Source organism: Aspergillus undulatus (genome assembly GCF_047715775.1).
Source record: "Aspergillus undulatus strain CBS 261.88 unplaced genomic scaffold BDV17scaffold_4, whole genome shotgun sequence".
Classification (NCBI taxonomy): domain Eukaryota; kingdom Fungi; phylum Ascomycota; class Eurotiomycetes; order Eurotiales; family Aspergillaceae; genus Aspergillus; species Aspergillus undulatus.
Window position 1 is genome coordinate 591098 of NW_027396608.1, and position 25810 is coordinate 616907.

Consider the following 25810-nt stretch of genomic DNA (forward strand, 5'->3'; position numbering starts at 1 on the left):
GAGGGTACACAAAAGGAAATTATATAAGGATACTCATTACTATCATATTCAGTCTTAGGGTTAGTTTAGCATCCTTGCTTAGACCTTATTCTGCGAATAATGGGCAAGGCTTTTACAGATTTGTTAACAAAAGTAGGGATGCAGTTGAGGTAGCTTGATCAGTAAACTGGCTTTGATTCTGAAGATAACGATATCAAGTAGAACGTCTAAATGCAGGTGGTAATGACAATCCTTCTGAATACCTAATATTCATCACATCTTTTATATCGTCCAGCATCTTGTATTAAAGCACCCGCTTTGCTTGAACGTGATATTTGACATGACCGTAGTCCCAGATTAACCTAACATCGTGTCATCTAACATGATTAGCCCGGCACATTGTTTCTCTGCTGTATTTCCGCTGGACTCGCCGCTACTGAGGTGCAGCGCCATTGCTCTCCTTATATATTTTGCGACCCCTTGGCTTCTATAGTTACTCAACCAAACATCCATGAGAATAAAAGCTTCACGCGCGTGGCTTGACAGCCCAGGACGCTTCCATAAAAGAATAGACGATCCACGCCGGCTCTTTTGCAGTCATTCCGAAAATATAGCAAAGATTATGCAAGCCATAGCCACTATACCTTGTCTTCCTCGCAGATTAACTCACAATACCGCGGTTATGTTCAGAACTGGCAATTCGTTGGTTGACATTGTTATGAGCTATCAGCTGCAGAGCTTATCACGAGCCTCAAAAGAGGGGGAAAAAATCTAATATCCAATATTTTGCAAAACATGTGATTGAAAAGTGTCCCTAAAACAGTCCACCGGTGCAGGTAAAAGCCTGAGGATGGTGGAGTGATGCACAGGTATTAACCCACTCTTGGTGAACAATAAAAGCCTCAAAACTGTGATATTACAATGCAGCTGCATCCAGCAGATTAGAATTCAGTAGCAATACTGTTTGCGGTCTTAACAAACATTCTCTTCAAAGCTGCTTGATAGTTTATCATAATCACTCCAAGTCCCTGCCAATATCAAAACAATTCATCTGGGAAAGGGATATATAAATAAGTCGCATGAGCACCCTATATAGAAGACAGATAATCTAGTCAATATCTAGAGTAACCAACAATTTGAATAATCTTAAAAACTCAGTTCTCGCGAATCTCCAATATGATCTTCCAAAAACAAGTCACCAGGTGGGGAAAAGGGGTGCTGATGTGCAGTATTTGAGATAACCGGTCCAGTAGCAAGATACCTCACTAAATCTAAGCCAGAATAAGGGGAAGAGGGTTGAGATGGCGACCGAAACGGCCGCAACATCAAAGGAAACAAGGAAGCTATACAGCCCACGCACCGCGATGCCAAGCGGCACGTGTAGTCTTTTCCCGAATAGGAACGCTATACCGAATATAGTAATTCGCCGTCACCGCAGACTACGGAGTACGAAGATGCGATGACCAGTTTGCTTCGGGTAGGGATACAATGCCGACAATACGACTGAGCGTTCGCACAGTAATAGAGCTGTCAGCTAATTTATGAGTCCATTATATACTAGAGCCAAACGATGACGAGAGTCCCTGGCTGGGCTTGAATATCTTGAAAAGGGCGGCTGAAACTCTTGGAAATCTAGGGAGTGTGTTTGTAGACTGCCAAAATACGCGCATCTTTAGATATCGCACGCTGTCCTCCGTAAGTGAGCGCTTGGGAGATGGTCACTGGGATGCAGTGCATGCAGGCAACCGTTGTCGGGTTGTCCAAAATTTCTTCATCAATGCCGATGAACTATAAGGGGATGTTGCGTCTAAGAACAAAGAGTATAATTCGACCCATGGCAGACATTGGAAATGGAGGTCGGGAGCAGAACCGCAACCCAAAGAATGCCGGGCAGCGGTTGCTGTGGGGGCGGAGGGGAACATTTGGTGTTGACAGTCAATGCTCGCCGACGAACCCCTTCTCCGATTGCCTCGATCGAGAACTTCTTTCATCTTCCCTCTGGCTTCCCGTCCGCGGCCCTGCCTTTGTCCCGAGTACGACTGGGTGCTTCGCTCTTTATCGATACTACAACTACTAGCCGGGTCTTTATGAAGATCTTGCCCGCTTCATCCGGACGATCTATCTATCTATCAATAGCAACCCGATAGCTCTACCGACCCCGAAACCATCCCCCCCTCGGTCGCTGAAGAGTCACGACAACAACAGCCCACAAAAGACGACTTCTCGCATACTCTGAATGTTCCCGGTCTCGCATATTGTTCATCATGTTGACTGTCGACGAGTCGTGGGTTAATGTGCAACAGAAGACATTCACAAAATGGTTGGCCTGCCCTTGTTTCCACCCCTCCTCCCCCTCGTGGCCTGTCCTTCGCTACCTTGCGGGATTCCCCTTAGACTCTGGGGCTCATCAATCTTGAGATCATGCTCTTTCAGTCTGAAGCCTAGCCCGACTGACAATTATGTTCCCTGCAGGCTTAACAATAAACTGAAAGTTCGGGATATTATCCTGAAGGATTTGGTGCAGGAACTCTCCAATGGCGTAGGTTATCTGTCGCGCCCAAGCTGAAGATTTGGATCGCTGATAATCCTCGTGAACCTAGGTCATCCTTATCCATCTTCTCGAGATCCTCGGCGGAGACTCTCTCGGTCGATATGCCGCGAACCCAAAGCTTCGCGTGCAAAAGTTCGAAAATGTCAACAAGAGTCTCGACTTTATCAAGGGGAGGGGGATTCAAATGACCAATATTGGAGCGGAGGATATCGTCGACGGTAACCAGAAGATTATTCTTGGTTTGATCTGGACGCTTATTCTCCGGTTCACCATCAGCGATATTAATGAAGAGGGTATGACCGCGAAGGCAGGTCTGCTCTTGTGGTGTCAAAGAAAGACGGCCTGCTACGAGGGCGTAGAGGTGCGAGATTTCTCTACGAGCTGGAACGACGGTCTCGCATTCTGTGCCCTTTTGGATATTCACCGCCCAGACTTGATCGACTTTGACGCTCTGGATAAAAATGACCACCGAGGGAACATGAAGCTTGCCTTCGATATCGCTGCGAACGAAGTCGGTATCCCTGATCTCCTCGATGTTGACGACGTCTGCGATGTTGCCAGACCGGACGAACGCTCGTTAATGACTTACATTGCATATTGGTTCCACGCCTTTTCGCAACTAGAGAGGGTAGAGAATGCGGGTCGACGAGTGGAGAAGTTCGTCAACAACATGCACGGCGCGTGGGAGATGCAGAACTCTTATGAAAAGAGGATGCGGGAACTCTTGCGCTTGATCCGGACCCAACGCGATGACTGGAAGAACTCGTCTTTTGAAGGGACATACAAAGATGCAAAGGAGCAGGCCTCCCAGTTTGCTATGTATAAGCGGAACCAGAAACGTCAGTGGGTGGCCGAGAAGTCAGACCTGGCCGCCCTGTTAGGCAATATCAAGACAAAACTCAGCACATATCGTCTTCGAGCCTACGACCCACCGCCAGAGTTATCTTCCGAAGCCTGCGACCAGGAGTGGGAATGCCTTACTCGTGACGAGCACGAGCGCAGCCAGCTGATCAACGAGACTATTCGAGATATCAAGAACGCTCTGCGTCGGTCTTTCGCGGATAAGGCTAATGACTTCGCGCTGACATTGAAGACGCTGTCACTTGCTATCTCAGGACTGGACGGTGATGTTGAAGATCAACTAGCCCACGTCAAGCGACTGAACGAGAACCTACCGCCCCTCGATGCTTTCTTAGAAACCATCGCCGAGCTGGAGGAGCAATGTCAGGAAGCTAACGTTGAAGAGAATGATTATACGACTTTCACATTGGACGAACTGGCTTACGAGTTGAGTCTTGTCAAGTCAAGCATATCCAAGAAGATGGCGTTCCTGGACAACCAACGCGTTGCGCGGGATATGACGAACCTGACGCCAATACAACTCGAAGAGTTCGAGTCTGTTTTCCGACACTTTGATCGTGACTCATCCAATACACTGCAAGAACTCGAGTTCTCGGCTGCTCTAGCTAGTCTGGGTCTTGTATATGACGAAGAGGAGATGCACCAGGTCTACGTCGATACGTGCGGACCTACGAGGTTAGCTACAAATGGCGGAGTCAGCTTTGAGCAATTTATTCGTTTTATGGTCAGCGTCACAGAAGACCAGAATACCGCGGAGCAGGTCTTCCAGAGTTTTCAGGAGGTTGCAGATGGCAAGGTACGTTTTATACCCGTTTGAACTTGAGCATTAAAGACTAACTGTCTGCAGCCATATGTCACAGAGCTTGACCTTCGGCACTCTCTTATCCCAGACGAGATCATCGACCACCTCGTCAAGAGCATGCCTCAGCATGAAGGCCCAGATCTTTTAGAAGACAGAGAGCTTCCAAAGTACGATTATATCAGCTTTATGGAAAAGATGATGAACGAGAATCCGACCAACCCGAAGCATGTCTCCATTAATGGCAAAGACTGAAGCGTCCTTCCGCCCTGTCCTTTCTTTACTTTCACTGTTTGGTGTATAGGTGTTGACTGGAGCTCTACGGAGGTTTGCTGGGTTGATTGATTCCACAATGCATACTAAGGACTTCTCTGCATGCGCGTTCGTTTACAGTCCAATTTTGCATCTGCTTTCGAGTTCATCGAGGCAGTTTACCACTTTCGCTGTGTATACAACCAATGTCCGGTTGTAGATAACGTCAAAAAAATAGGAACTATAATCAATCATAAGTAATATCACTCTTTACTCTTCCAAATTACTGGACCCCAGCTGTTCAATATGCTAGCTACGTCTAGATTGATACTAAAGTTTTGAGGCGCAACAGCTCCGGACCCGTAAGCAATCACGTGACGACCCTACTTTACCCAACAGCTTGTTCCTCCGCGCTTCTTGTCTCAACGCCATCCCTCCATTGTTTATTTTCCTGCTCGTCGACTGTGTTACAGTCTTCAGTACTCGTTCCTCTTCGCCGCCTTCTCCGTCCGCTATCCGGAACCTCTCACTTCGCGTCCAAAAATGGATCGCAGCTTGGATGAGATCATCGCCGAACGCCCTGTAAGACTTTCCGATGTCTCCAACCAGGACCATGTCAACTTGCCTTGCTAACAGTAAATATAGCAGAGGCAAGATCGCCGCCAGAACCGGGGCGGCCGCAATGCACCTCGCCGCACGAATGGCGTAAAAAAGGTACGTATCCAGTCGTACCAACAGAGCCGGAGGACTTCCACTAACTCGCTGCTCTTTCGCTATGCTAGGTCCTTCCTCCTCCTGTTCCTCCACATCCTCCTCTTTCTTCGCGTTCGCGCCCTTCTTGAATCTCCAATACTGTGATAAGCAAAGCTCGATGACCCCGTGATTGGCACTTGTCCTTTGGATTTGGTTGTCCTTCGGACGGATAGACCTGAACGCTACGGCTCGTGCTACAGGAAAATCGACACAGCAAATAATGCAATGCAGCAGTTCCATGATACCTGAGATGATTTCGGGCTGACCTTTTTTCCACTTCTCTGATACAACAGCCTTATCGGGATGAGCGTGTTGATTTGGATCTGTAAGCAATCCCCAGTTTTGCGAATTCACAGGTTCCGCGTGCTAATTCGCTACTCGCGGGGGTTATAGAGATTGGGTCCATGATAAGTATGAAGACGACAGAGACAGTATGTTTTGAACCTACGCAACACCGACATTGGCATTACCCGTGGCTTTGGTCCTTACACCCGTTCAGCACGTCCTGCCCGTGGCTCGCGACGGCCTCGCGGCGATCGATACTCCCCGTCCCCGGATGACCGGTATGGCTTCTTACGCGTATAACTCAATGCGAACCGCGCTAACTGGCTATCAGGAGTGCGTCCTCCGGAACTCGCCTCCGAATTGAGAACCTCCACTACGATATCACGGAGACCGATCTCGAGGTAGGTGACTCGGTGCAAAGCTCGTATGCATGCCCTAACAATTTCTTCAGGAGTTATTCTGCCGCATCGGATCCATCTCGAACGTATCCCTCGTCTACGACCGCGCCGGCCGCTCCGAAGGCGTCGCCTACGTTACATACAATCGACACAGCGACGCCAGAACAGCAATCGCCGAATTCGACGGCGCAAATGCCAAAGGCCAGCCAATCCGCATCTCGATAGCACCCTCCGGCCCCCGTCGAGACCGCAATCCCTTCGATAACGTCGAAAAACCGCGAGGCAGCCTCTTCGACCGTGTTGAGCGGCCCCGCGACGCGCGAAGCTTGAGCCCCGAGGACCGAGATGATAGCGCTGAGGGCGCCGGGCGTCGCCGTCGTGGCCGTCGCGGTGCTGGAGGTGGTGGTGGCGGTGGCAGTTACCGCCGCAGCGACGTCTCCAAGCCTGCGCCCGACCACATCGATCGGTATATCCCCGGGCAGGGCCAGCGGTCCCCGCGCCGCGGCGGTGGTGGACGACGAGGCGGTGACAACAGGGATTCCCGCCGTGGAGGAAACCCAAGGCCCAAGAAGACGCAAGAAGAGCTCGATCAGGAGATGGAGGACTATTGGGGCTCTGGGCCTACTGCGGATGCTGGGACGGCCGGGCAGGAGGGTGAGCCGGAACAGGCGCCGGCTCCCGCTGCTGCTGCTGCGCCTGCCGCGGCGGCACCGGCTGGTGGGGATGATGATATTGACATGATTGAATAGATAATTGGGTTTGTGCTGTGCGATATCGGTCTGTCTATGTATTACTGTCATGTTATTTCCACCTATAAGGCTATCTAAGTGCAGTACTACTTTGCTTCAGGACCAAAATAATTGCTAGATCTCTCTCTATACACTCCGCTTTGTTCAGTGAGGTTGCCAAACACCACTTGGTAATAGCACACTACACAGCTTGCTCAAACCCTTGAAAGGCCAAAGGTCATCGGCTACATGAAACGTATTGTATTTATTATATTGGCTATGCATTTCTTCCCTCGAGATCAGCAGGTCAGCCCAACCCAACTCAGCGCCACAGCCCATACGGCTCTCTGCATGCTTTCCAGAGCTTGATTGTTCCGTCCTCACTTCCCGTGCCGTAGAGTTTACCGTCTGGCGAGAAACTGACGGACCAGATGGGGCCATGGTGGCCCTTTTGGACTTCTGTAAGAAATGGGTTAGCCGATGTAAGCCAGATAAGAGGTGATTTTATGTAGGTCAAGTGACGTACCGAGTTCCTCATCCGTATGCAAATCGTATACGCGCGCCCAGGTATCATCCGCACTACCTGTTACCAGCCGTGCAGTGTCATTGTTGACCGCAGCACTCGCAACCTCGTACCGGAAGTCAATCTTCTTGAGGAGTCGTCCCGGGGCCTGGCCGTCAAATAGGTAGACGCTCTTTCCCGCAGCGACGGAGAGGATACCCCTATCGTTTGGACGAGTCGCAAGAGTGTTAAGTTCGCAGCTGCCGATGTTTCCATCCACGGGGTACTCGACGACGGGGTGTCGGGAGCGCAGATCCCACCAGCGGATTTTGCGGTCATCGGCGGCCGTTGTGAGAATGTTGTAGTCACGGTTCCAGACAATGGATTTGATTGTGCCGCCGTGAACGCCCGGTCCAATTTCGTAGCTTGTAGCTGCGCTGCCGTTCTCTGTGGCTGTTGCGGAAGAGGCAGTGTCGCTGCTGCCGGCGCGAGTCAGGTCGAAGATACGGAGTTTCTTCTCGTAGCCGCCGGTCGCAAGGATTTGAGGAGAGGGCTGGAGGGGGAACGCGACTGCTCGGACGATGTGGGCGTGTTGCAGAGTGTGGAGGCAATCACCTGTGTGAGTGTCCCAAACCTTACTGTGTGTGGAAGAGAACCGTAAGCAGCTGACGCCTATACATCGGTGGGCCCAACTCACGCAGAGAAATCCGCAGCAGCGGTTGCGGCTATGTTAGCATCGGTCGACAGACGAGCTTGCCATACCGCTCCTTTGTGTCCGAGGAAGGTGCCGATCCTGAAGTAGCGGTTAGCCGAATGCCCATGGGGGCGGAGAAGATGGATTAGGATCCAAGTCATACCAATCGCCGGTGATACCGTCCCGGAGCATAGGATTGTTATCTGTGGCAGTCAGCCAATTTGTGCAGGGCCTTGCAAGGTGAGCACAACCGACCTTTACAGGCAGAGACAAGGTAGTATTGGTCGTCCTCCACGGCGGAGGAAAAACTGATGTGCGGCACGGGACGAGAATGCCCGTGGCAAGTCAAAGGCACAACTTTAGGGATATCTGACCTATGTCAGTAGGTTAAGCAAATGCGGAGGACAGTGCCAAACCTAAAGCCATAGCGAATTCAAAGTCTGAACAAAAACCGGGATATCAATTCCAGAATGGCCGTTAACAATGCAAAGATGAGATGTCCAACCCAGAGTTCAGCCGAAGGTTTGTCAACGAAGAAAAGATTGTTTGCACAGATTGCACCAAATAATGTGAGACAGGAGCAGCTAGAAATACAGAAGGAAATTCGTCGGTCTCGTCAAGTCATCAGCGCTGGAGAGCGGGGAGTCTGTATAGAAATGACGGCGGAGGGAGGGAATGACGAATCGCAGGAGAGGGAGCAATGAAGGAGGAAAAGCCCAACTGAGAGATCTAATGAGAACGTAGACCGGCCACCCGCAGCGACACCCTTCTATAGAAAGATTTGAGGGAACGGAGAGTCCGGCCCAGAAGTGATCATGAAGACAACTTTTGAAGCTTCAATTGTTCGCCGTTTCGGAAGGAGGGCGGAGGCCAGGTGCGCTAGGCCTGATGGGGTTAGTATGGCACGTGAATATATACTTCAGATTGCTGCCCACTGGGGGGTAACTTGGTAAGCAATCAACATCTGTGAGACGCAAGCTGCTGATCTTGTGGAGAATACAGGGTTATCCAGATCTTCTTTCATTCAAAAAAGTGCATGCTCTTCACAGTTGCATGTTGAGATTACTCATCTCTTCTAGCAGCTTCTGGGCTTCCAAGGTGGCAGGTTGACCGCCCACCGCCGCCCCTCCAGCGATCGGCCGGAGCTGCCAGGGTGGATGCCACGAGCCCCCCCGGAGTTGGGGTCATTCGACTGATCATCTACCTGCTCTCATTCCAGTTACCCTATCCTCTTTGACCTCTATCACACTACCAAACTTTCGCCTCAGCTACCTTTTCTGAACCTCGAAACCGCAATCCGTTTATGTATGCCTGAGTTCAAGATCTCCGCTGCTTTGGAGGGTCACGGCGATGATGTAAGATAGCTCCCCGCTCCTCGTGTTGACCATACAACAACGCCTCCCCCGACGAAGACCAACACTAATGTTTGCTTTCTACCACAAGGTCCGCGCCGTGGCCTTTCCCAATGCTAAGGCTCTTTTCTCTGCCTCGCGAGATGCGACTGTCCGGCTCTGGAAGCTTGAATCGAGCCCGCCTCCGAAGTACGACGACACTATCGTCTCTCATGGTTCAGCCTTCATCAACGCTCTAGCATATTACCCACCAACACCTGAGTTCCTTGACGGACTAGTATTCTCTGGAGGCCAAGATACAATAATCGAAGCACGACAGCCCGGCAAGACTTCAAACGACAACGCGGATGCTATGCTACTGGGCCATGCGCATACAGTCTGTGCATTGGATGTGTGCCCGGAAGGTGGTTTCGTCGTGAGTGGAAGCTGGGATTCCACTGCTCGTCTTTGGAGGATCGGGAAATGGGAATCCGAGGTTGTTCTGGAGGATCATCAAGGCAGCGTCTGGGCAGTGCTGGCCTATGACAAGAACACTGTTATCACAGGTAAACACGAGCCAGCGAAGTGATTCCGACCAAATGTTAATGCATCTTCTAGGCTGCGCGGACAATATCATTCGGATTTTCAACACCTCGGGAAAACTGTTGAAGAGCATCAAAGACTCTCGCGACGTCGTTCGAGCCTTATGCAAATTACCTCCCTCTCACCCTACTAGTGCACAATTCGCCTCAGCAAGCAATGACGGAGTAATTCGCCTATTTACCTTGGAAGGGGACCTTGTTGCAGAACTTCATGGTCATGAGAGCTTCATTTATTCGTTGGCGGTTCTACCATCAGGGGAGCTGGTCAGCTCCGGGGAGGATCGAACAGTGCGGGTATGGCGTGGTACGCAGTGCGTACAAACGATTACCCACCCTGCGATCTCTGTCTGGGGCGTTGCGGTCTGCCAGGAGAACGGTGATATCGTAACAGGAGCTAGTGATCGCATAACTCGGGTCTTCACCAGGAGTCCTGACAGACAGGCGAGTGCGGAAGTAGTGCAGCAATTTGAGACGGCTGTCAAGGAATCTGCGATACCCGAGCAGCAGGTCGGAAAGATCAACAAGGAAAAGCTACCCGGACCAGAGTTCTTGCAGCAGAAGTCCGGCACGAAGGACGGTCAGGTGCAAATGATTTGTGAAGCGAACGGCAGTGTTAGCGCTCACACATGGTCAGTTGCTCTGGGAAAGTGGGAATCGGTAGGCACTGTGGTGGACTCTGCCGGCAGCAGCGGGAGGAAAACAGAATATCTCGGTCAGGACTACGACTTCGTTTTTGACGTTGATGTTGAGGATGGCAAGCCTCCTCTCAAATTACCCTACAACCTCTCTCAGAACCCATACGAAGCTGCAACCAAGTTCATCGGTGACAACGAGCTTCCGATGAGTTATCTTGACCAAGTTGCTCAATTCATCGTTCAGAACACGCAAGGGGCGACAATCGGACAGTCCAGGCAAGAGCCTTCAGGGGGCTCCGATCCATGGGGTCAAGATAGACGCTATCGCCCAGGAGATGCTGCTCAGTCGGCGGCTATTCCTGAATCGCGCCCCAAGGTCCTTCCACAAAAGACCTATCTATCAATCAAGACCGCCAACCTCAAAGTCATTTCCAAGAAATTACAGGAGCTGAATGAGAAGCTTGTCGCAGAAGGTTCAAAAGATCTGTCGTTGAGTCCTTCGGAGATAGAGACGGTGGTTTCCTTATGCAGTGAGCTGGAGTCCTCAAACGGATCAATCGAAGACTCTCCAGCCGTAGAGGCAGGCGTAAATCTACTTTTCAAGGTTGGGACGGTCTGGCCAGCGGTAAATAGGCTGCCTGGGCTCGATCTTCTACGTTTGTTTGCTGCGGCCACACCAGTGACAGCGACAGCAGACTATAACGGCAAAGACCTGGTCACCGGCATCATCGACAGTGGGATATACGACGCTCCAGTAAATGTCAACAACGCAATGCTTTCTATTCGAATGCTCGCCAACCTGTTCGAAACCAATGCTGGCCGAAACCTCGCCATCGAAAAGTTCGACCAGATCAACGCCGCTATCAAGAAATGCCTAGCAAACAGCGGATTCTCCCCGAATCGCAATCTCACAATCGCAATAGCGACTCTCTACATCAACATATCAGTGTTTTCCACGTCCGAAGGCAGGAACACAAGCTTCGAGTCCAGTCAACGGGGCTTAGTTCTCCTCGAAGAACTTATCGGGTTGCTCTCCAAGGAGAAGGATTCGGAGGCAGTTTACCGCAGTCTCGTCGCACTAGGAACCTTGGTCAAGGAGCTTGAGAATGAGGTCAAGGCCGCTGCCAAGGAGGTGTACGATCTCGGCGCGGTTCTGCAGACTGTGTCGAGCTCTACTTTGGGAAAGGAACCAAGGATCAAGGGTATCATTGCCGAGATCACAACTGCTCTGTCATAATCAGTGATCTTGTATCTACCACATGAATAACGCGCCGTTAGGCTCGAGTAGGACGCCGATATGATCAATCAATAGAATTCACTTTCAATGTCAATCTCTTGGAGCAACCACTGACGTATTCAACATCCTTGATACCCACAAACCTAGCATTAGAGGTATCAAAGCCTCCCCTCCGCATCGACCCCAACCTCCATAACCTGATCAACCCCAGGATAACTTGGAACATCAAGCCCATACTTCTCCGCCACATCCCTTGTCAAAAACCTCCCACCAACAAAATGCCTCCCCTTATAGAACTTAACGCACGGCTTCGGCGCCGTCAAACTCACCAAGTATTCGGGCATGAATCCACTCCCCGGCCCAGAACCGGGCGGTCCACCCTCAATATCCCAACTACTCGGCGCATCGACAGCAAGAACCGGTTGCGAACTCTTCTCCATCGCACTAATGATTTCGGGGAACGGATCGCGCAGCGGTCCGCCAAAGGAGAACCCGAAGATCGCGTCGATGATGAGACTTGTCTTTTCCAGTGTGGCTTGGAAGTCCGCGTCTGTGATGAAGGGGACATTGAGCGCCGATAGTTGGGTTTTCAATCCCTTGTAGATGTCCTTCTTGCCTTCTTTGGGATAGTAGATTGAGGGGTTGTAGCCGTAGTGTGCGAGGTGGCGGGCTGCGACAAGCCCGTCGCCGCCATTGTTTCCTGGGCCGCAGATGACTAGGATGTCTTTTCCTGCGGTTGGCGGGTGGACGCGGTAGACTTTGATATTGGCATTGAGCGTTAGCTTTCGATCTCTCAATGCGAGTAGGAAGGCTAGGTGTGTTGTGTATTTTGACTCACCAGCCTGCGACACAGAAAGACCAGCGAGTTCCATTAGCTGGTCAAGGGAGAAACCACCGGCTTCCATGAGGTCTTGGTCTAGGGAGGCGGCGTCTTTGGAGGAAATTGCCTACGATAGGGCATTGCGCATTCAGCTTTTGTGCCATTTGTGAATAGTGCGGGTTCTGTCTTACCTTGAGAGCCATCTTTGCCGGTCCGTGGTAGTGCTTTAGAGCTCGAGATGGAGATGCGGGGATGGGGATGATGGTGGGGAGGCGGCGGGTGAATGTTGAGAGGGTGGAGGGAAGCATGCAATTGTATCGGGAACTGAGTGTTCAATAATTGATTGTGTACAGAGAATAATCAAGGATCGTTTAAGAGCAGCTAACAAGTGTAGTGGTGATGACGAGGTCGAGGTGATGATCTGATAAAAGATAGCTAAGCTCCCTCTCTACGTCATTCGGACGTTACGGATTTAAGAGCCCTTGATTCACCAACACAAGGTCCTCTGCTTTTTATTTTAGGAATATGCCAAATGAATATCCAACAGCTTTTCCAATTTTTGAACAGGATCTATATAGGGTTGTCGTAGAATTGCTCCACCTCACATCGGCCCGCTGTATTTATACCTCTGTCTATGCCTGTCCTATACATCCGCAGCATCAAAATTGCGAATAAAGTCATAGTAAAATCGAACAGCATTCAAGTGGTCATAAATGCCCACGCGCTCATCGACAGTATGGATATTATCCAATCCACGACCAACAGCCGGTGCCCATCTATAAACATTGCGGGAAAGGCCTGAAATGCGGTTAGTATGTAGCCCATGTCCTCGACCAATATGGCTAACTTACTCAAATAATATCTAGTATCCGTGTTTCCCGTCATGATATTCCCAACCGGAACAACAGTCTTATCCTCAGACGCGAACGTGTGTCGAATTGTCCCTGAGAAAATATCCCACACAGCACCGCTGGCAGGAGAGACAGGCGCATGCTCGGCCTTGTGCGGCGCGGTAACCACAAGGGTTCCGTTGTAATCGACTTCATCGACGTGGCGACGTTTCAGGTCGGTGCGAAAGAGGCTATCAGCAGGGTAGAGCTCCGCGACGTAATCATGATACTCCTTGTCCCCTTTGTATGCGTCAACTCTCAGGCCGTACTTCTCAACCACGTCCGCGATCACTTGGACGGCCTTATGCTGGATATCTACGGGTCTCTGGTGGTGTGCAACGCGGTGGTTGACGGCTAGATTGACCTTTTCTGGCATGGCGTTGATCTTTACGCCGCCGTTGATCAGGTCAACGGCCTGTGAGGTCTGCACGACGAACCGGTTCAGGGGGTTAGTGTTGGCGAATTCAACGGCCAACCTTTCGAAGTCGTTGTTCTTCAGGAGCTTTTCAATTTCAGGCTGTGTGTCCGGTGAGTATCGCGCTTGGCAGACGAGGCGTTTGTGGATGGGGCTGTCTGGAACAATCACAGGCTCATACGGACTCGCCTCGAGGGCAACGACGAGCTCGGAAATAATACCAATACCCGTATGCGGAAGGGGAACAGAACTGTGGCCGCCCTTGGAGTGGAGCTCAAAGAAGATATTGATGCTGCCCTTTTCTGTGACTGCGGGATGAACGTAAATGGTCTTGTCATCCAGAGGCTGCGAGCCAAAACCGCCCTCATCGAGAATAATAGCCATACTGTCATCGCCGTATCTATCCTGCAGAACTTCGCTAATATTCTTCGCGCCCTGGTTGAGACCGACTTCTTCGTCAAATCCAAATGCCAGCAGAAGGGTGCGTCTGGGCTTCCAGTAAGTCTCGGACAGAAGGCCCTCGACGGCAGATAATATGCCGGTCAGACTGTTCTTGTCGTCGGAGGCGCCGCGACCCCAAATGTATTCGCCGTCAAAGTGTGCTTCGAAGGGCGGGTAGGTCCAGGTAGACGCATTGGCCACAGGAACCACGTCTTGATGAGCCGTGAGAAGAGTCGGCTTCAGCGAGGGATCTGAGCCTTCCAGTGTGTAGAGCAATCCGAAAGTATTGATCTTCTCTACCTTTGCGTGTTCATGGCTTGTACTATTAGTGTGACGGTACCTCACTATTGCCAGTCTTACAACTTACAGTGCAGGATATGTTTCCTTGAATACGGGATACAGCTGGTAGAATGGCGTCCATCTGTCGTCCTCGCCAATTTCGCCCAAGTCATCGTAGGAGACTGACGGGACCCGCACAATGGCCTGGTGACGCTTCACCTGTCGCTCCAATGCCTCGTGGGACGAGAACAACTTTGATGCCGATGGTAGCCCATCGCCGGCTGGATCGAGCGTAGGTGATAGATCACAGGTGAAATCGGAACTGAGGTTCGCGACTGAAATGGGCGTCTGGCCGAAAAAGGGCAACACGAAGCTTGAGGCGCCAGTAATGTTCACCAGGAGCAGTAGTCTCGATACAGCCATTGCTTTTCTTGAGCTCTAGAACTTAATTACCACGCCACGGTATGAAACGAACAATAATTTGGCAGAAAAGTTAAGAATAATAGACTACCTGGGCGAGGACGTTGGTGAGGGGAAGAGTTGGAGAAGAGGCGAGACGGTGGAGATAAGGCGCAATTGAGGTGATGATGACATATCAAGCCAGCATTGGGGCTTGATCAATGCCATTGTTCTGCTTTAGGGTTGAGGACTTAGTTGGAGTATGTATCTTGTGTAACATAAGTAGCAGCTAATATTCAATAGGCATGGCGCCATTGTACGTGACTTGAAGCTCACCAGATGTCGCTAAACCCTACATTTGTACCGCAAAAGCGCTCTTCCATCCCCTTGAAGAAGATGCAATTGTCGCAGACCCAAAAAGCAAGCATACTCTTTGCAAGGGAGCGGGGGATACATCATTCAACTCCATCTCAGCACTATACGCAAAGACAAAGACGATGATGAAATCCGCGTTTGGCATGAGGAAATCCTATCAGCACACGATCGAGGCACATAGATAGACCGAGCTCCGCGGGCCAGCCTACTCTCCACGGCTCTACCAAGTAGCAGCTGCGAAATCGCTTGCGGGTGGACTATATATCTCCAAGAGCAGCCCATGGTTCAACAAGCCAGCCAATTGGTTTATTATCATTATGGTTATAGTTGAGAATCAGCGGAAAGGCGTCCGGGTTGGGATCCTTTTGACAGGCCCCGTCCCGGCTAGCCCTAAGCCAACCCCCTCATTGCGCCTTCCCCCCCCCCATCTTCACGCCATGTCCGACCACAGGTCAGTTGCATTGGGATAGTTGCCACCTCGAAGTTCTCCAAGTTTTGATTAATGGCGTAGGGCTAATGCCTAGATCTATTCTTTTCTATCTCACGACATGGCCCCTTGTCATGGCGGAATGTCCTAACCTTCTCTGAGATAGGTGGAGATAAGACCTGCATACAACCTTGCCTTGCGACATGGTTTACTAGCATCACAAATGGCTTGGGGTCCTTTATATAGCACGCTGTCCCTGTTCAACGGTCTATCTCTGGTTTGCCTATCCAGTAACAGGACACTGCCACACCCCGTGTGGAGGGCTTCCTTATCTGGAACTGTCTTGGTTGCAGACCCATTATCATGCCGACCAAGATTGCACCATGCTTTGTCGAAGGCCGCGGGGCGTCTCGGTATCTCCGACTTTTATTGATATAAGTAGGTAGGTAATGGCTTTAGCAGGAATCTTGCCAACAGGATTTTCGGCAAAAATGGCTCGATTCTCTGTCTTTCATAGTGTAAGGCTTGAGCGGCAGCACGGCCATGATAATGATATCAGTCAGTTCTTACTTTGAAATATGGCTACCTATGGACAGCAATCTAACCATTTGGCCATTAGCGCAACCACAAGAGCCACAAGACGTTCCCACCGAGAAGGTACAACCGCCAGACGTCAAGGAGCTAGGTTGAACAGGCGACGTTCATCCGGTTGAGAAAAGAGAATTCGATTCGTCCGATGAGTCGCAGTATGACTTTGATTCTGCTGAGTTCAAGAACATTCCCGAGTTGGTGCGGACGGCCGTGGGGTTCGAAGATGATCCTTCAATGCCAGTCTTGACCTTTCGCTCCATTCTTCTCTCTGCGATCTTCTGCGCACTTGGGAGTGTTGTATCGCAGCTGTCCTAGTAGGTCTTTCTGCAGCTGCTCCAACAAAACCTCTCAGCTCATTTCCTACTAGCTTTCGGACAACGACTGCGCCGTTTCCAGTCTTCTTCGTGATCCTGGCGTCTGATCCCCTTGGTCGGTTCCTCGCACGTATCTTGCCTGCTTACAAGGCGCCATTGGGGAGATTTTCGTTCTCGTTAAATCCTGGCCCTTGGTTGACCAAAGAGCATGCAATTGTGGGTATCGCCGCCAATGCTGGAAGTCAGGGCCAATGGGCTAGTATGTATTCAGGTCTGGTTTGGTTCGTGAGCACAGCTGATTATGAAAGCGTTCTTGCCGACGAATGATGCTGTATACTACAACCTCACCATGAATCCAGCAGTCGCGTTGTTCTTTGGAAGGGTATGCAGGAGGCCTTCTTCATGTCAAGGATGATGTGCTAATTCAGGCTAGGGCTCTTCCTTACTGGGGTTTTCGTTTGCTGCAATGGGTATGCGATCCAGGATCTTGCAAGTAAGTTCTCATTTAATCTTTTTAGTCCGGGCAATTCTTATAGATGACCCCGAGTTCATATTTCCTCTGTCACTACAACAGGTAACCCTCTACCGGAGTATGGACACCAGGAATAGAACCGACAAGAAGAGGGCGCACGATCAGATGAAGGTAATTTGCCTCACAAAGATATCCTTGACCATAGCTGACTGAATATGTGGTAGATGTTCTGGGTACTGCTCTTTGCTACATTTGTCTGGCAATTCCTTCCAGAGTACCTATTCCCCTTTGTGGGCTTCTCTGGCTCCGCTGTGCTGGCTTGCTAGTCGAAATCATACTGTCAATTTTATCGGCCGTGGTGGTATGCGGTTGTTGAACATACCCTCAACTGGTCCAACATCACGTCGACAGTTATTACGTATCCATACAGTGTGCAGGTGCTTATCTTCCTGCATTTGTGTTGACTGTGAGTGTATTGCAAGATTCATATTTGTTTTTTTCCTGAAGATGCTTTGCTAATGTATCCAGTGCTGGATTTTGATTCCGATTGCGTACTTTGGGAATCGTTGGGGTTCGCCGACTTACGATATCATGTCAAACGGAGTCTTCCAGAAGAAGGGGTCAGCTTATCCGTTCAATGATTTGAGTCAGTTGTTTTCTTCTCTTCCTTTGAGAGCAGATACTTATGACTTGCAGTCTACCTCGACTCGAACGGCATGCAACATGTCAACGAGACCAAGTATGAAGAAGTAGGTCTTGCCTACTCTGGAGCTCAATATACGTGGCAGATGTTCATGGTAAGCAAATACCCATAGTTAATGCTTTTGTATTGACATTTTTGTACTAGTGGGTGGCCTCGTACATGTCCTCCTATGTGTGGTGCGCTGTCTTCCTAGGCCCGAAGATCTACAAGATCTGGAAAGCCAGAAAGCAGTCGGGAGCTTATCATCAGGACAGACTCAGGTATTCATGCCGTTTCCTTTCTATAATAGTAGAGTAAATGACCTTTGCTAGCCGATCATCCAACAATATCCTGGAATAACGAAATGGTGAGGTTCCCTCGCTCCTTAAAACGACCTCAACTAACAGATAACAGGGAATGTGTTGCCCTAACTCTAGTACCAACCGTGATGCTCCTTAGAGTTGTCGTCTCCAAGACAATCTACATGCCCATCTGGACGTACTTTGTAGCATTGGGTTTTGGCGCCGCAGCAATGCTGCCGATGAGCTTTGTCTACGCCATGTCAGGCTTCTCGATCAAAGTTGGCTACTTCAATGAGCTGGTCTATGGCTGTAGGTAGCTAATCCGTGTTTACCATATTACCGCGCTAACATACCCTTCACCAGACATGGTCGATGTAAAAGGCTCACCGCGCCATCCCCTTGGTCAGCTCGCATACCGCATCATCTCCGGCAACGTGTGGTACAACGCTCGCACAGTCCTCGAAGACCAGAAGGTCCGATACTCAACCAAGCCGATCGCATCCCACTCCAATCCTATGTAGTCCAAAAACTAACTCTCCCACCATGGATAGATCGGCCACTACCTCCACCTCCCACCGCGCCAAGTAATCGGCATCCAAATAATAGCCAACACGCTCACCCTCCTAGTGAACTACGGCGTGATGCGCTGGGTCCTCGCCACAAAATTCGAGTGCGTGAGCGGCGCCAATGAAGATAGTAAGGTGTATGGTGTTTAAGGAATTAAAAAAACAGAAGTTTCTTTATTTGACTGAGGATCAGGGAGAGTTAGGTTGAGCAAAGAAACCGATAACGAAATGTACGCCAGTAGACGAAGAGGCATGGATGCACAGCTCCCAATAATAGAAGCCAGAATGATGCCCAGAAGCTACATTTCGCTTCAGATACAAAGTCTATGTTTTCACCAACAACTTTTCCAGCTCATACCTATGAGAGACACGTTCTAGGATATACCTTCATGGTCAACTCTATGAAACCCTAATGTTCTACAAACGTGCTCCTACATTGGCGCTGCTAGTTGCAATGGCAATGTGCGTTGAGTAAGCTATATCGGTGCTATGAGATAAGAGGCAGAGACATATCCGCAAAAGCCACACGTTCATTTCCACTAGCTAAACAACATTGGATGTTTATAAGTTGCCAAAGCGTCTCGTCCTGGAGAGCGATGGAAGCAGGTCTGATTATGTCATCAACCACATAAGCCCCCATCCGGATCCGCGGAACAACAAATCCCCGAGGAGAATCGTCGCCGGAGATTTTGGCGACGCCGCAACAGCTCCATGTCCCGGCGCATCGAATGTCCACATTGTCACCTTAACACAGACACCCGCCAACATGGTCGTCCGCATTCGCCTTGCCCGGTTCGGGAATAAGCATCAGCCTTTCTATAACATTGTTGTTGCTCAAGCACGGTATGGCTTGCCTTTCCGATGGATGAGACAGACAGACGGACGGTTCTCTGTCTTCCCCATACCTGTTGCCGCGCCGGGCTTCAATTGTCTCGCGATGGATGTTTTATGTGGTGAAGAGTTTTGAGCTAATCTGTGCTCTGCTTGGTAAATAGATCAGCTCGCAACTCGAAGCCCCTAGAAGTTATTGGCACGCTGAACCCTCTCCCACAACGACCTACGAACCTGTCCGACGAGGAAGCACGGAACGCAAGGGCTTACAAGGAAATCTCTCTTGATCGGTCCAGAGCAAAGTACTGGCTCGGAGTTGGCGCGCAACCGAGCGGTGCTGTCTGGCGGTTATTGAACCTGGTAGGTTTTGTCCATGGGGTTTGGAAGAAAGCTTTCGGCATTTGCATAGATGGATAATTGACCCGCTTGTAGGCTGGCATAGGCCAATTTAGGAGGGATCCATTGGGACAGGAGGAACCGAAGCAGGAGGGGTTGATCCTGGAGCAACTCAACCAGGAGCTACTCGAAAAGGAGCAGCCAAACCAGGAGCGACCGAAGCAGGAGCCTCAGCAGTAAAACGCAATTATACCCTGTACTATTTGTTCGCTTGAGTGCGTGGTATCACCAGGTCAGCAGAGACGGTCCGATCAGTCATCGAACTTTAGGACTCGATCTCGTTGCCCGAGATGATTGTCTAGCACTCGTGGGAGACTCGGCATTTCTTTGGCGTTACGAGATTGGATCATTTTGGCATATGGGGATCCAAAACTGTACATTGTTGTCTGTATATTAGGATATCATGATAAGCTGACTTTTTTGTGACATTGAATCATTTCTTTTTGAAGAGACTGAAGTGTCGTAATTGGTTATACGAGCGGCTCGACCTCGCATATACTCGGTGTATGGGGCACTTGACATTAATGCCTCGGACGTCCAAGCCCGATCGTTAGTCAACAAGATTCAAAGATGACATTTATCAAGTGCTGATATATGAGTCGATTCGGCAGATGGGAAGGATATCGCCATCATACGAGTCAGCAGCGTCTTGAAGCGTATATTGGCCGGAATATAGGTATGATGCATCGCGATTCGAAAACCTGAGACGCATCAGAATGTTTGCTTACCTGCGATGATCCATGCCTGTTGAGCCTCGAACTGGAGTGTGGACGGCGGGCTAAATCGTCCCTCCCCTCACCTTGTCCCTCCGTCAATAAGATCGATGAGCCAATACAGTTGCACATCCGAGATCCCAGAATCCTTGCGACGGTTGAAAGAGCCCATGGCAGAAGGTGATTGGTGGCCATAAAGAGTTCCAGCTGGACGATCGGCATTTGAGAAGGTTGAATAACAACCTCATGCAGGTGGCAGCTGGTGCAGGCCTGTCCCATGTTGGGTCCAGCCAGAGACGTCGGACATGGCTTGCTTTCGAGTCTCGACTGCCTAATCGTCGATGCAGCTGCCATCGAAGCTGCCTGCTGCATTTTCAGAAACCATCTGGTTGGCTCGCATGAGACGTGGGAAGAGCATCCCGGCTCGGTATCGGTATACCTGACGACGGACGCACGTCCTTTGGTCAGTGATGTGCTTATCGTGGGGGCTTGATTCATCCCGCACTACCAACAACGGGCGGAAGCTCCTCCCATCCTTCTGATTGCTTGTCCTTTTCCAGGCCCGTTGGGATGGTGTCGCTCTGATCACATGGCAATACTTCCTCAAAACGTCCACGTCAACCTAACCAGTTCCTGAAATCCTGGCCTATTGGAAATACTGTCGGCATTCAGACGGAACCACCGATCCGACTGGCAAGGAAAATTGATGCTCGAAACTCTCCGCAGTCCGCAGCCACGGATCGGGGATTTGTGGTAGCGCAGCTGTTGTTGTGGTACAAAGGCACCTCCCTCCCATCAGGTGGATCGTCGCGGCTGAAGTAGTGACGTGTTTTGGCTTTTGCGAATGCATACTTTCTGCAAGACAAGGATGCTGGGCTCGGAAGACGATCAAGATCAGGAATTACGCCTGGTTACGGCTCGTATTGATTTGTCGACGGTTGGCCTTGGGCGACCCTGGACGAAGCTTCAGCCTCTAGGAAAGTGCGCCCGATGTCATCGCGCCGCTGGCGGCAAGATGACATACATGCGGGAAGACAGAGGAATCACAACACCCGCAAGACGGCGTTGAGCCGATCTGTACTCTGTAATTAACAGTTTACTCAACCACACGAGTCAGAGTACAGTACGCGATAGAGAGGGAGCACCCGTACACCCCCCACCGGCTTGGGCGCACGCACCACGTTTGCATCCGGACGCGGCATCGCTGCGCTCGGCAAGTTCCCCCAAGAAAGCTACCCACGCGACAAAAAGCAGATTATTTCGGGGATATCTGAGTTTTATTACTCGAATGTAGTGTGGGTTCACCAGGTGTCAAAGACAGTCGTCATTATTATTGTGCCTTGCGAGAGTACTGCTGGAGGAGAGCTAATCTGGCGCGGGTTCGATGGCGCGTCGTGTCATCTCATCTCGATTGGGGACGCGCTCTCTTGCGACAATGCGCGGGCGACCCGAGAAACGGCAGGCTGGTTACTGGTAACTAGTAACGTAACGTGACAACGGCGGTAACTGGTAAGATGCGATCCGTGGATGGACTCATTCTCCCTCCAAAAGTCCAAAAGTCCGCCAAAAGGACCGTTCCGGACTTGTCTGTTAGTTTTGTTCTCTTTTATTCAGCACCACTGCATTGCCCAGCTCGTCCATGGTTTAGATCAACTATGTGCTGCCCACTAAAAGTCCAGAGTCACCACCCCCTCCTCCTTTCTCCCCCAACTCTATCAACCCCCCGAACGCGCTCTCTCTTTCCGGCTTCGCTGTCATTGATCCATTCTGCGCTAAACTCGCAGAGTCTCTGGTCTCTGGCCCGGCATCCACCTCCAGTCCTCCAGTCCGCCAGTCTCGTCCGTCTCGCTCTCCCTCTTCGCTCCTCCCCCCCTGCTCGCTCCCTCGTCCTTTTGCTCTTGCTCTCTCTTCTTTCCCAGTCGCCATTTTTTCCTTTCTAGTCCTTCGACAAGTTCTATCTTCATCTGCTTCTCTCTTTTGGTTTCTCAATAATATATTTCTTATCTCAACTGGCGATCGAATTTACTATTCATCTGGAACCGTGTCTTACTCGCATCCTCGGTCCGTCGCATTAGTCTTCGATTTTCTGCTTCATTGTCTGGGCCCCATCCGTCCTATCGCATCAGCAACCCCTGGAAATCTTCATTGTGAGACATCCCGCAAGTTCGAGTACCTCTCTTGTTTCGCCCTCGAACATCAGATATCTATTGTTATTGCTTTCAGCTGGACTTGCATCCACCTGTCGACTTGTTCGCCCCCGTCCGCGTCCGCGCCCCTTACCTTGCGGAGCACTTAATCTCAGCTACCACCACTACTACTCGTGCTGCAACCTCGCCCGCCCGGAGGCTCATCAAGCGATACGGCTTCTGTCTTCTTCTGTCCTCGAGGCATGACGAGCACTTCCAACCAGTCCTCCCGCACCAGCCCACGGTCTTATAGTACCACCCAGCGTACGCCCTCCACTTCATCGTCGGGCGCGTCGCCTCCTCATCAATCGCTATCCTCTTTGCAGGCGCCGCCCTCGACGGCCGAGAATGCGATGTCGACCGACGTCTACCACCCCTCCGCGTCACAGGCAGCGGCTTCTCTAGGCCCCGATTTCTCTTCTTATTCCTTCTCGCCGCTCAGCCCCTCTTCTTCCTTCGATAATATGCCCTCGAACACCACCTCGTTCGATACCGTTTCGTCCGCCGCTATGCGCCTGAACGACGTGGATCGGTCAGCGCAGAAACTCAACGGCTTCATTCGACAAACCGATGCGGCGGGTGGTGGCGAGATCCTAATGCGAAACCTTCCCCAGAGTATGAGTCGCGAGGCCTTGCGCAGCATGCTTCTGTTCTCCAACCAGTTGATAGATGCCGATTTCGTACATTCCGAGGACAGCAAGTTCCAAAGTGCGATCGCGCGTTTCGGCACCATGGCTGCGGCGGAAGAGGCGCAAGCGCTGCTTGATGGGAAGCCGAACTCGAACAATGATGCTTCTATGGTGGTGAGAATTCATAACAGCCCAGCGCCACCTAATATACCCCGGCGCAATACAATCGATCATTCCGCAAGCCGTGGCCTGCTGAGCAACGGACCATCGACGCGGCAGTCGCGTTTCAACGGCACTTTTCAGAACTTGGAGAGATTATCTTCGGCAAACTCGTTCGCCAACGAATCTCTGCCGCCGTCGTCCGAACCAAACTCTCGTCTTCATAACTTCTTCTCTCCCCAATCGCCGATTGGCAATGGCGTTCCTGAATTTCCGCGCATAAGTGGCAAGTCAATGATTGGTGAAGATGACGATGAGGACACGGGGGAGTTGCTCAAGGATCCTGTCGGTTATGCCGAAAATGGTCATTCTGGATCGGTCTCGGCACCGCGTCGGTCCACAAACCCTCATATTCCTACAAGCCACTTTGCCAACCTCTCATTGACTACAAACATGACATCGCCGCCTATGCAAAACTACACTCCTGGCGGGTCAGCCCACATGGGTGTTCCAACGCCGTCCTCGGCCTATCCCCAGCCTATGAATGGCGCTGTGGGTAACCCTGCGTTTCCTTATGGCAGCCAACATACCGCTCGGCACAGCTTCCCAGCCGCCAATCCGAACGACATGAACCCTCCATGCAATACTCTGTACGTGGGAAATCTCCCACCGGACACTCAGGAGGAGGAGCTGAAAGCACTCTTCTCGAAACAGCGTGGCTACAAACGCCTCTGTTTTCGCAACAAGCAGAACGGGCCCATGTGCTTCGTTGAATTTGAGGATGTGCGCACAGCAGGAAAGGCTCTCAACGAACTGTATGGCTACAAGCTCTCGAACAGTATGAAAACCGGCATTCGTCTGAGCTTCTCCAAGAACCCGCTTGGTGTCCGCTCGGGACAACAAGGGTCCATTAGTGCGTCAAACTCCCTCGCATCGCCCGGTGCAATTCAAGGTGGTGCTGGCCTCAATGGGATGTCGAACCCAATGTTTTCTACTGTGAGCGGACCACCCCCTGGTCTGTCCACACCGCCTGGCTTGATGCCTCCTATGGGACTCAGGAACAACAGCATTGCTCATCCTTCCGGTTACTCGCACGTGCACATGTCTATGAACGGGATGAATCCAATGAATGGCGCACTCAATCCAAATGCAGGCTTAGGGATCAGAGCCAATCCCATGAACCCACCCATGATGCCACCGCAGCCTCTTCACAACAGCGGAGCAAACGGTGCCAGCCTAGGACAGCGCTCCGGCAATGCTACCCCGAATTATCCCGACTACATGATGGGACGATAAACGACACGACAATTTGTACGGGATCAACGTCCGACATGGTTTAATGAATACTCGTTCATCCGGCGCATCAGGGACTTTGTTTGTTTTCACCGGCTAGACAGCATTTGGAGGGTATCCTGCCTCCCAGGAGTAAGGATATCGGGACTGAAATTTCTTCGGCTCGCTTTCTATGGTTATGTTGGCTTTGTAATCGTGGCTTCTAACTTTACACTTTTTATTTCTTGCCCCTTTATTTTTTTTCCCGTCGTTTTTCTCTGTTCGATTCTCGCACTTTTTTCTTGTCATCCCCCCTCGATAGCATGGAATTGTGGGCGCCGTTTTCAGCTTGCTTGTTTAGGGATTGTTGCATCTTACTAGGTAGTCCGTTGCTGCGTTTTGATGTCATTTGATACCTCTTAAGGCTGCAAACGATTTCATATGGGTTAATCATGTTGGTTTTGCTGTGTTTTAGCCATACCCTTTGCTTCGCGTCTGGTTTCCATTTTTACTATTCTTGAGCTTACCTTCACGACACTTGTCTTCTAAGATTTCTGTTTAATTATATTCATCCATGTTGCATTACCAATCACCCCTATCCCTTTCTTACTTACACTAGCGCGCTTTATCTAATGCTGCCTGCCGAGGTAGCCTGGTCGGATGCTCTCTTTGCTATATTTCTCACAATATCACTTCATGCTTTACTTTATCTTTAAACTTGCTTTTGCTTAATCATTGTCGCACTTTATACTCCTTGACAGAGTGACGAATGTGTCCAAGATGAAAATGATTTTGTGGTCAAAGAAGGATGAAAGAAGGGTCTCGCTAGCATAACACGCGGGTTTCAGCATTTCTTATCTTTTGCGGTTGATACGTTATAATTCTTGCACCGAGGCAATTGTCATTATACTAAAGAGGGGCGCCGACAGTATACACGGAAACGTCAAATTGGGAATCATCTTCGAGGCAAGATATGTCGGACATTATTTGCACTTCTTGAGCCTTTGTTTACGTTCGTCTGCACTGACGCATTGATGCTTTTAA

General features: G+C 50.6%; 10 protein-coding genes across 10 annotated transcripts; 6 read left to right on the forward strand and 4 right to left on the reverse strand.

Annotated features, from left to right (window-relative positions):
* The first annotated feature begins 1970 nt into the window (after nucleotides 1-1970).
* BDV17DRAFT_252902 (alpha-actinin, sarcomeric (f-actin cross linking protein)) lies at nucleotides 1971-4725 on the forward strand. Its single transcript, XM_073756601.1, has 4 exons — nucleotides 1971-2299; nucleotides 2452-2518; nucleotides 2580-4187; nucleotides 4239-4725. The coding sequence occupies exons 1-4, from the start codon at nucleotides 2244-2246 to the stop codon at nucleotides 4443-4445; spliced, it is 1938 nt and encodes a 645-aa protein (XP_073619938.1). The 5' UTR covers nucleotides 1971-2243; the 3' UTR covers nucleotides 4446-4725.
* Nucleotides 4726-4871: 146 nt separating this feature from the next.
* BDV17DRAFT_252904 (putative RNA binding protein) lies at nucleotides 4872-6643 on the forward strand. Its single transcript, XM_073756602.1, has 7 exons — nucleotides 4872-5024; nucleotides 5088-5156; nucleotides 5489-5520; nucleotides 5589-5626; nucleotides 5695-5758; nucleotides 5812-5881; nucleotides 5932-6643. The coding sequence occupies exons 1-7, from the start codon at nucleotides 4986-4988 to the stop codon at nucleotides 6625-6627; spliced, it is 1008 nt and encodes a 335-aa protein (XP_073619939.1). The 5' UTR covers nucleotides 4872-4985; the 3' UTR covers nucleotides 6628-6643.
* A 33-nt stretch (nucleotides 6644-6676) lies between these two features.
* BDV17DRAFT_252908 (WD40 repeat domain-containing protein) lies at nucleotides 6677-8794 on the reverse strand. Its single transcript, XM_073756603.1, has 6 exons — nucleotides 8219-8794; nucleotides 8058-8171; nucleotides 7966-8005; nucleotides 7806-7901; nucleotides 7133-7746; nucleotides 6677-7065 (listed from the first exon to the last, which is right to left on the reverse strand). The coding sequence occupies exons 1-6, from the start codon at nucleotides 8226-8228 to the stop codon at nucleotides 6929-6931; spliced, it is 1011 nt and encodes a 336-aa protein (XP_073619940.1). The 5' UTR covers nucleotides 8229-8794; the 3' UTR covers nucleotides 6677-6928.
* Nucleotides 8795-8798: 4 nt separating this feature from the next.
* Nucleotides 8799-11680, forward strand: BDV17DRAFT_147235 (WD repeat PLAP family protein). The gene is made up of 3 exons (XM_073754409.1): nucleotides 8799-9157; nucleotides 9246-9699; nucleotides 9752-11680. Exons 1-3 carry the CDS (start codon nucleotides 9110-9112, stop codon nucleotides 11605-11607), a joined length of 2358 nt encoding a protein of 785 aa, XP_073619941.1. The 5' UTR covers nucleotides 8799-9109; the 3' UTR covers nucleotides 11608-11680.
* Nucleotides 11681-11765: 85 nt separating this feature from the next.
* BDV17DRAFT_287463 (NADHX epimerase) lies at nucleotides 11766-12735 on the reverse strand (the record flags this gene model as incomplete). Its single annotated transcript, XM_073761181.1, has 2 exons — nucleotides 11766-12554; nucleotides 12619-12735. 2 exons carry the CDS (start codon nucleotides 12733-12735, stop codon nucleotides 11766-11768), a joined length of 906 nt encoding a protein of 301 aa, XP_073619942.1.
* A 231-nt stretch (nucleotides 12736-12966) lies between these two features.
* Nucleotides 12967-14973, reverse strand: BDV17DRAFT_299551 (M20 family metallopeptidase). The gene is made up of 3 exons (XM_073763892.1): nucleotides 14541-14973; nucleotides 13279-14489; nucleotides 12967-13225 (listed from the first exon to the last, which is right to left on the reverse strand). Exons 1-3 carry the CDS (start codon nucleotides 14873-14875, stop codon nucleotides 13071-13073), a joined length of 1701 nt encoding a protein of 566 aa, XP_073619943.1. The 5' UTR covers nucleotides 14876-14973; the 3' UTR covers nucleotides 12967-13070.
* Nucleotides 14974-16144: 1171 nt separating this feature from the next.
* On the forward strand, nucleotides 16145-18730 carry BDV17DRAFT_287465 (OPT family oligopeptide transporter; the record flags this gene model as incomplete). The annotated part of the gene is made up of 14 exons (XM_073761182.1): nucleotides 16145-16211; nucleotides 16273-16310; nucleotides 16368-16558; nucleotides 16612-16817; nucleotides 16867-16940; nucleotides 16992-17028; nucleotides 17077-17201; nucleotides 17255-17320; nucleotides 17559-17676; nucleotides 17727-17827; nucleotides 17878-17993; nucleotides 18127-18323; nucleotides 18378-18487; nucleotides 18566-18730. The coding sequence occupies 14 exons, from the start codon at nucleotides 16145-16147 to the stop codon at nucleotides 18728-18730; spliced, it is 1611 nt and encodes a 536-aa protein (XP_073619944.1).
* A 500-nt stretch (nucleotides 18731-19230) lies between these two features.
* BDV17DRAFT_147264 (mitochondrial 37S ribosomal protein bS16m) lies at nucleotides 19231-20216 on the forward strand. Its single transcript, XM_073754410.1, has 3 exons — nucleotides 19231-19423; nucleotides 19576-19771; nucleotides 19844-20216. Exons 1-3 carry the CDS (start codon nucleotides 19347-19349, stop codon nucleotides 19985-19987), a joined length of 417 nt encoding a protein of 138 aa, XP_073619945.1. The 5' UTR covers nucleotides 19231-19346; the 3' UTR covers nucleotides 19988-20216.
* BDV17DRAFT_147286 (uncharacterized protein) lies at nucleotides 20057-21191 on the reverse strand. Its single transcript, XM_073754411.1, has one exon. The coding sequence runs from the start codon at nucleotides 21016-21018 to the stop codon at nucleotides 20446-20448; it is 573 nt and encodes a 190-aa protein (XP_073619946.1). The 5' UTR covers nucleotides 21019-21191; the 3' UTR covers nucleotides 20057-20445.
* A 1494-nt stretch (nucleotides 21192-22685) lies between these two features.
* BDV17DRAFT_147297 (RNA-binding protein) lies at nucleotides 22686-24905 on the forward strand. The gene has a single exon (XM_073754412.1). The coding sequence runs from the start codon at nucleotides 22910-22912 to the stop codon at nucleotides 24788-24790; it is 1881 nt and encodes a 626-aa protein (XP_073619947.1). The 5' UTR covers nucleotides 22686-22909; the 3' UTR covers nucleotides 24791-24905.
* Nucleotides 24906-25810: the final 905 nt, after the last annotated feature.

Bases quoted from the DNA above. Each gene is read 5' to 3' on its own strand.
- BDV17DRAFT_252902 (XM_073756601.1), top strand. From the start codon at position 2,244: ATGTTGACTGTCGACGAGTCGTGGGTTAATGTGCAACAGAAGACATTC. The intron at 2,300-2,451 runs GTTGGCCTGCCC...TGTTCCCTGCAG, and splicing joins CAGAAGACATTCACAAAATG to GCTTAACAATAAACTGAAAG. The intron at 2,519-2,579 runs GTAGGTTATCTG...TCGTGAACCTAG, and splicing joins TGCAGGAACTCTCCAATGGC to GTCATCCTTATCCATCTTCT.
- BDV17DRAFT_252904 (XM_073756602.1), top strand. From the start codon at position 4,986: ATGGATCGCAGCTTGGATGAGATCATCGCCGAACGCCCT. The intron at 5,025-5,087 runs GTAAGACTTTCC...CAGTAAATATAG, and splicing joins AGATCATCGCCGAACGCCCT to CAGAGGCAAGATCGCCGCCA. The intron at 5,882-5,931 runs GTAGGTGACTCG...CAATTTCTTCAG, and splicing joins TCACGGAGACCGATCTCGAG to GAGTTATTCTGCCGCATCGG.
- BDV17DRAFT_252908 (XM_073756603.1), bottom strand. The intron at 8,006-8,057 runs GTCGGTTGTGCT...TGACTGCCACAG, and splicing joins CCTTGTCTCTGCCTGTAAAG to ATAACAATCCTATGCTCCGG. The intron at 7,902-7,965 runs GTATGACTTGGA...CCGCTACTTCAG, and splicing joins GACGGTATCACCGGCGATTG to GATCGGCACCTTCCTCGGAC.
- BDV17DRAFT_147235 (XM_073754409.1), top strand. From the start codon at position 9,110: ATGCCTGAGTTCAAGATCTCCGCTGCTTTGGAGGGTCACGGCGATGAT. The intron at 9,158-9,245 runs GTAAGATAGCTC...TTCTACCACAAG, and splicing joins TGGAGGGTCACGGCGATGAT to GTCCGCGCCGTGGCCTTTCC. The intron at 9,700-9,751 runs GTAAACACGAGC...TGCATCTTCTAG, and splicing joins CAAGAACACTGTTATCACAG to GCTGCGCGGACAATATCATT.
- BDV17DRAFT_299551 (XM_073763892.1), bottom strand. From the start codon at position 14,875: ATGGCTGTATCGAGACTACTGCTCCTGGTGAACATTACTGGCGCCTCA. The intron at 14,490-14,540 runs GTAAGTTGTAAG...TAATAGTACAAG, and splicing joins AAGGAAACATATCCTGCACT to CCATGAACACGCAAAGGTAG. The intron at 13,226-13,278 runs GTAAGTTAGCCA...ACCGCATTTCAG, and splicing joins GGATACTAGATATTATTTGA to GCCTTTCCCGCAATGTTTAT.
- BDV17DRAFT_147264 (XM_073754410.1), top strand. From the start codon at position 19,347: ATGGTCGTCCGCATTCGCCTTGCCCGGTTCGGGAATAAGCATCAGCCT. The intron at 19,424-19,575 runs GTATGGCTTGCC...CTTGGTAAATAG, and splicing joins ATTGTTGTTGCTCAAGCACG to ATCAGCTCGCAACTCGAAGC. The intron at 19,772-19,843 runs GTAGGTTTTGTC...ACCCGCTTGTAG, and splicing joins TCTGGCGGTTATTGAACCTG to GCTGGCATAGGCCAATTTAG.
- BDV17DRAFT_147286 (XM_073754411.1), bottom strand. From the start codon at position 21,018: ATGAATCAAGCCCCCACGATAAGCACATCACTGACCAAAGGACGTGCG.
- BDV17DRAFT_147297 (XM_073754412.1), top strand. From the start codon at position 22,910: ATGACGAGCACTTCCAACCAGTCCTCCCGCACCAGCCCACGGTCTTAT.